The sequence below is a fragment of the Sceloporus undulatus genome, chromosome 1 (genome assembly GCF_019175285.1).
Source record: "Sceloporus undulatus isolate JIND9_A2432 ecotype Alabama chromosome 1, SceUnd_v1.1, whole genome shotgun sequence".
Lineage (NCBI taxonomy): Eukaryota > Metazoa > Chordata > Lepidosauria > Squamata > Phrynosomatidae > Sceloporus > Sceloporus undulatus.
Window position 1 is genome coordinate 348,090,698 of NC_056522.1, and position 7,656 is coordinate 348,098,353.

The following is a 7,656-nucleotide window of genomic DNA, read 5'->3' on the forward strand; positions in this document are numbered from 1 at the left end:
TGTGGGTTGACCAGACTTGGGTCCTTTCCATCTTAAGATATCAGATCATGCTCCTCCTTCACATGCCAGCAAAGTAATTGAGAAGAAAAGAAATGCACAAGCTTGACAGGGTAAAGTGTTGAGTAGGTAGGCAATAAACTGACCAAGTTAACCAGCAACCTGGTTTCCAATTGTGCAATGGGATGTGTTGACTCCAGCTTCTACCACAGAGTGGTAGTAACTTAAAGTAGCGGTTTCCAGTAGTGGAAATCTTGTGCTGCACATTGACTTTTGTTCTGTCAGCAGCTTGGGAACTAATTATCCCTTTATCCGTTTTGTTTTCCCTGCTGGTTTTTCTACTTCGTTTTAGAAGATGAAGGAAAGAGAGGGTAGTCTGGATTATTTATGTTTGTATTTCATTCATAATGAATTTCTGTTCACAGAATGTTTGTCAGTTAACAATGCCACATTATTTATTTTCTCTTCTCTCTCTTAACAGATTGCTGAGATCCAGCCTCAAGCTGAGATGAATGCCTTGCAGACTAAAAGAAGCCACATGCATCCTTACCACTAACACCGCAGTGAAAAGAAGGACTAGTCTAGAAAACCTGCCTCTAGTCAAGATTTGGTATCTTATATTGCTTACTGGTCACCTGTACAGGACATTATTACAATCATTCAGCATACATGGAGAGAGGCAACAAAATGTGCAAACCTGGCTAACAAGAGAGAAACTTACCTAGCCAGAGTGGAAGGCAATCCAGTTATATGAGGATTATTTTGTATTTAGCCTTCAGAACATTACCTCTTCTGTGCAAAGAACAGAAATCCAAATGTATTTTCAGTTTCTCTTTTTTTGCTAGTATTTTTTCTCTTTTTCAGTATTTTTTCCCCTTAATTTAGAAATGGGCCCGTGGACTAGAATGTGGCTCATGGACAAGGGTACTTTCTTTAAATCATGGCTTGTGTTTTCTCTGGGGCTCTACATGCAGTTCTCCAAAGCTGTGGCCTGTCCAAGCGTTTGCCGCTGTGACCGAAACTTTGTCTACTGTAATGAACGCAGCTTGACCTCAGTGCCTCTTGGAATCCCGGAGGGTGTTACCGTACTCTACCTCCATAATAACCAAATTAATAACGCTGGATTTCCTACAGAGCTACACAACGTCCAGTCTGTGCACACAGTTTACCTATATGGCAACCAGCTGGATGAGTTCCCCATGAATCTGCCCAAGAATGTCAGAGTTCTCCACCTGCAAGAAAACAACATCCAGACCATTTCTCGGGCAGCTCTGGCCCAGCTGTTGAAACTGGAAGAGTTGCACCTAGATGATAATTCCATCTCTACTGTAGGAGTTGAGGATGGGGCTTTCCGGGAAGCTGTTAGCCTCAAGCTTCTGTTCTTGTCTAAGAATCACTTAAGCAGTGTACCAGTTGGCCTTCCAGTGGACTTACAAGAACTACGAGTTGATGAAAACCGAATTGCCATCATATCAGATATGGCCTTTCAGAATCTCACAAGCTTGGAACGTCTCATAGTGGATGGCAACCTCCTTACCAATAAAGGTATTGCAGATGGCACCTTTAGCCACCTATCCAAACTCAAGGAATTCTCTATAGTACGAAATTCACTAACATACCCTCCCCCTGAACTCCCAGGTACAAACCTACTTAGGCTTTATCTACAGGACAACCAGATATCACACATACCACTTTCAGCCTTTTCAAATCTCCACCAGCTGGAGCGACTTGATATATCCAACAATCAGCTTCGGATGTTGTCCAAAGGTGTTTTTGATAACCTTCATAACCTTAAGCAACTCACAGCAAGGAATAATCCGTGGCTTTGTGATTGTAGTATTAAGTGGGTCACTGAATGGCTCAAGTTAATTCCATCCTCCATCAATGTTCGAGGATTCATGTGTCAGGGGCCAGATCACGTCCGAGGTATGGCTGTCAGGGAACTCACCATGAATATGTTGTCATGCCCCCCAACTACCCCTGCTCTGTCATTTGTTACCCAGGCTCCCACAACATCCTTGCCAACCACAGTCACCCCTACAACATTACTCGTAACCCCAAATAACAAATACACTCCTTTTACCCCCATAGTAGCTACACTCCCCATTGTGCCTGAGAGAGACGATGGAGAAAAGGTGACCACTCCCTTTGTTGAACGCTTTCAGCTGTTTATCCACATTGTGAATGACACATGCATCCAAGTCAGCTGGCATACCCTTTTTAACATCATGGCGTACAAACTTACCTGGGTTAAAATGGGCCACAGTCTGGAAGGAGGCATCATTCAGGAACGGATAGTTAGTGACAAGAGACAGAACATAAGCTTGACAAACCTAGAGCCCAAATCTACGTATCGGATTTGCTTAGTTCCCTTGGATGATTTTAATAATTACCGAGTTGGTGAGGACACTGTCTGTTCTGAAGGTACCACCAAGGCTTCCTTATTAAGCAATGGTAGCAACACAGCCTCCAGTCATGAGCAGACAACTTCTCATAACATTGGTTCCCCATTTCTCTTGGCAGGATTGATTGGGGGGGCAGTGGTATTTGTTTTGGTGGTTCTGCTTAGCATCTTCTGTTGGCACATGCACAAAAAGGGGCGCTATACTTCTCAGAAGTGGAAATACAACCGGGGCCGACGGAAAGATGACTACTGTGAGGCGGGGACCAAGAAGGACAACTCCATCCTGGAGATGACAGAAACCAGCTTTCAGATTGTCTCCTTAAATAATGATCAACTCCTTAAAGGAGATTTCAGACTGCAGCCCATTTATACCCCAAATGGGGGCATTAACTACACAGACTGCCATATCCCCAACAATATGAGATATTGCAACAGTGGTGTGTCAGACCTAGAACACTGTCATACGTGATAGTGAAGGGCATGGCAGGACACCTACAACTAGAAACAAACTTGGAGGGAGGAAGCAGATAAACCTACTCACACACAAACAAACAGAAATTACATTTGATAAATGTTACACAGATGCATTTGTGCATTTGAATACTCTGTAATTTATATGGTGTACTATATAATGGGATTTAAAAAAAGTGCTATCTTTTCTATTTCAAGTTAATTGCAAATGGTTTTGTAACTTTTTGCTTTTTAAATCTTAAAAAATATAGCTGAAGTACTGTACAGGGTTGTACGATAAGAACCCAATGCCATGGCAAAGGAAAGAAATGCCTCATTCTTCAGACATTAACCATTTTGATTTTGGAGCTTATTTAGGGGGGTACTGGCTCAGACATTTTCCACTAGTTAGGAAATGTGTTAACAGGAGAATAACATCAGACATTTCTAAGTAGGACCAGGTGTCAGGAGAAATACAAATTAAGATCCCCTGTAACTGATAAAATTTGAGTAACTTCTGTTAAAACATTATTAGTCCATTTTTGCTGCCTCTGTATTTTTTAGTTCCAGTTGGAGCAGGAAATTGTGAGCTTTCTAGTATCAAACACTATGAATCTCTCTGTTCTTTCTATTCACTTTTACCAAGATGCTCATCACACATCACAAAGGCTGGTATTGAAACATTAAAAGCAAAAGACTTGTTTGCCCTTAAGTTCTTGTCAAAATCAACATATGCAACACACACACACACCAGCTTTTGTCAGAATTTTTTGTCTACAATCCAGATATTTTTCTTTTGTTTTCTTTTGTAAAGTAAGCACATTTCTTTAAGTCCCAGGCTAGTCACATCATACTATGAACTTAATCAATGCTGTTTATTACAGCAGTCCAAGGGGATCTGATACATTGGCCAGAGTAGCAAGCAGTACTTTGATTCTAATTAGTTAAATATATATCCAAAAGATGTTAAAGGTTGATGAAAGGATTCCCTTTGCCATTTCTTAGTTTCATAATATTCCTTGATAATTCAGTCACTTAAGTTTGCTCCAAGAAAAAGAAAGCAAACCCTGTGGGGGCATTAAAATAAGTAAACACTTACTCATAAAGTGTTTTGAGATTTTTTTTTGGCAGGGAGGGGAAAAATCATCATGTTTAAAAATTAAGTTGGGTAAAAATTGATATTTCAAGAAAACAATCTGGTTAAAAAAAGCCACCTCAATTTGTAGGACTTGTGTTATCACACATTCATTCTGAATCCATTAACAATCCCACTTGGATTTGGCATCTGAAGTCCAATAATACTCCTGATTTTGTTTGATTTCCTCATAATGTTAATTTGAGATTTTTGTTCAATTTTGTACCTTTGCAAGTGACACCCTTAGAATGTATGGTGTACAGTCCGTATAAAAAATGAAAACCAAGCAAAATAAACCCCACTCTCCTTAATTATAGAGGAGCTTGTATAAGAATAGCTCTGGTGTAGAATACAAACTATCTATGGACCATTTATGGAGAACTTGGTGGAGCTCCTAATATGCAAAAATCCACTAGTGGTAGGCCAATTAACACTTTTCTCCCAGCATATAGACATGTTTTAGGGGAGAACCATCCCCTGAATTCATATGTTGTGGGGTAGGGCACAGGTCCATCACTACCTATAGAATATCATACAGTAGTTTGCAAATGCATATATACCAGTATATAGTGCAGAGATAAGGAGCCTGGTATTTTGTTTTGTTTTTTGGACTACAACTCCCATGAAACTTAGCTAGCATGGCTCATGATGTGGAAACGTGGTTGACGTTTAGCAACATTCTAAGTGCCACAAGTTGCTCACCTCTGATCTAGTACTTTTTTTGCTTGCTTAAAGCTTTCCACCCCCATTCAACTTTTTCTTTTCTAATTCAACTCACTACCTGCTCTTAGGCTTTGAACACCTATATGATCCCAAAATACGTGGGAATGGAGCACACAACTACCAGTCAATAAACGAGTTCAAATAAAACATTCCTTGATATATATATATATATTTGTGGCTGTTGGGAACTTTTTTTAAAAGAAAGATGGAAGGAGGGAAGTCCCACTCTCTCCTAACATCAAAAAGAACCCATGCAGGTTGTCATCTCAGTAAAACATTTTTTAATTAAAAGTTTATCAAATGAAGTGTTGAGGGACTAGGATTGCTTAATGTACTGAGTTGAAGGTCCCAGGAAGTAGGCAAATGTGTCAGTCTTTTCTCTTAGTCCAATTCTTATTCACTAGAAAACATGACTGTGCACACAGCTTCTTCAGTTGCTTGACAACATTCATTTTCCATCTGAGGAGATGGATCAGCACTTTTGTGTATGATGGCAAAGTACAATCATTTCCTGAATTATGTCCCTTCCCACCCCACACCTTTTATAACCACATTTTGAATTTCCATTCTATATTCTGTATATTTGCTATTTTCTCCAGCTATAACAGGTATTTTAGGCAACCTGTATGGCTACTGTAATAGTGAAGTCACTGAACCTTTGCTAAATAAAAGGCTGCCGTATGGTTTGAAATGGTGTAATTTTAGCTAGAAACCTCCCAAATGGAGTGTTTTTTGTTCTTTTGGCTATGCAAACTGTTTGCCTCTTGATAGATGGAAATTCATTGTATACATTACTGTGTATGAATCCCCGTGATGCCAAGAAACAAAACAGGTATACATATATTTATGGGGAAGGTGGAATGGGAGAAGAAAACCCTTTTCTCCTTCTTATTATAGTGAAATGAAATGAGAAATTCAGGACACAAAAGAAATTCTCTCTTCTCACAGGGCAGAAGCAAACTATTGAATTCACAACTACAAAATGAATTCACAACTACAAATGGGTAGTTGCCCCATTTGGATGGCTTTCAGACAAGATTGCTGTATATACTAATGTATAAGTCTAGAAATTCAGGTTAAAAATTTGACCCCAAAAACCTGAGTCGACTTATCCATGGGTCAATATAAGTACTGTTTTAACTCTGTGTGTGTGTGTGCTTGCACACACACATACATACATAAGGTGAAAGGCAATAATTTAATCTGCCCTGGAAGCACTGACCCCTCTCTGCTCTCCCATCCATCCTTTAGTATGAGAACAAATAGTTATGCCTGCTTTAATTTTGTAAGTTCTTTGGCATTGTTTTCCTTTGCTTCATCCTTTAGATCCTTTGTTACATGCCCCTACGTTTTACCATCTACTTATCTATGGGTCATAGCAAAATCCATAATTTTGGCCCCAAAACCTGCCTTCAACTTATACATGAGGTTGACTTATAGTAGAATATTTACAGTAGATAATGGCATGGGGGAGATGGGTATTATTAATGGCTACAAGTAGAATGGCTATATGCTGCATCAACATTGTATCAGCATCTGTCTAACTACCAGTTGGAAAATAGTGGAACAAGTTGTTGCCATCAGATCTATCTTGGGTCTTTCCAGAGGCATTGGCAGAAGGGAAGCAATCTGGACTCCACTACAGGTGGATTGATTCAATCAAGGAAGCCACCACCCTGAGACTGCAAGACCTGAGCAGAATAGTTGGATGACAGACACTCTGTGGTCTCTCATTCATTGGGTTGTCATAAGTCAAAGGTGACGGTGAATAAGAATAACAATGGTCTAATCTGAAACTCCTCTTGCATTCTTAGGCATCATGAATATGTTATAGAAACCAGAGAAAGATGTATGCAGTGCTGTCAGCAAAAGGGAGAGTATATATTGTGAAAGCCAGCAAAGGATGAGGCATATACCTCTGTTACCTGTAGGTGTGTAAGAAGAAAAAGAAAGATAAAACAAAGTTGGGAAAACTTATTCCCTCCTAATAATCTCACTGTTTGGAATAAGAACTGGTTCTGTCCCTTTCAACCATGTTCTAGATGGTGGCCTCGATAGTTACAGGGGTAGAAATTTATGACAATACTAGGCCTATCTGCATAATCTTGGCTTTTTTCCATGGGTGCAGAGATGGTGGCAACTAGCAAATATAGAGATATGCTCTTTTTGTTGGATTTATTTGCTTTTTATTTTCACTTGAAAAACTGAGCAGCATATTTAGTAGGTTCTTTTCAAGTAGTGGTTGTGTTTTCAGCCCTTAAGTTTCATTAGCTTTTTGACCAAAAATTAGACTATTGCATTTATGAGCCATTAATAGAATATAGATTTATGTGTGATCCTAAACACACCACACAAATACATTCTGCCTCATGTTAAGCAGAAGTTTTTACTTCAGTTCCCATTTGTAAATATCCAGACCCAAACACAGTATATGCATATTGTGCAATTTAGCCTGAGAAATAAGAAAAGGGCAGCTATTCCTGGATGACTTGCCACGATTACTCTATGAATCAGTAGCAGTAGCTACATTTAATGGCTGGCAGGAATTTTCATTCAAGATACTGCTTCTAATGACATGCATAACCCTTGGAATACCCAAGGGCAAAATTGGTAAATTGTGAAGGGTGTATTCTTTTGCCTGTTTCTCACCCAGACAACCTGGGAACAATGTTAACTGGGTATGTTCTAGCAGTCATATTATTCGGCACCTTTGCATGGTGAGATCTTTCAGCAGTTCCAACATTTCCCTGAGGTTCACTTTCCTTAGAGGGAAATTACTGAAATCTTGCAGGGTTTCTCAGAGCATTTGTCTACACATACCTGTGCATAATGGGCATTGTTTCACCATTCCAACAGATGCGTGACCACTTGAAATTTCTAGGGATAACGCATTAATGATAACAATTTCTGGGAGAGATCAAAATGTTAGCTATCATATCCTTTACTG

The 7,656-nt window shown here is 39.5% G+C and overlaps 1 protein-coding gene across 7 annotated transcripts in view; it reads left to right on the forward strand.

Annotated features, from left to right (window-relative positions):
- Positions 1 to 5,408, forward strand: part of FLRT2 (fibronectin leucine rich transmembrane protein 2) — a 133,233-nt gene extending 127,825 nt beyond the window's left edge. For all 7 annotated transcript variants that reach the window (XM_042476516.1, XM_042476501.1, XM_042476508.1 and 4 more), the window contains one exon: positions 479 to 5,408. In XM_042476516.1, coding sequence (XP_042332450.1) covers positions 885 to 2,870 — 1,986 coding nt within the window. In that variant the 5' untranslated portion in view covers positions 479 to 884 and the 3' untranslated portion in view covers positions 2,871 to 5,408. The remainder of the gene's footprint in view (positions 1 to 478) is intronic.
- Positions 5,409 to 7,656: the final 2,248 nt, after the last annotated feature.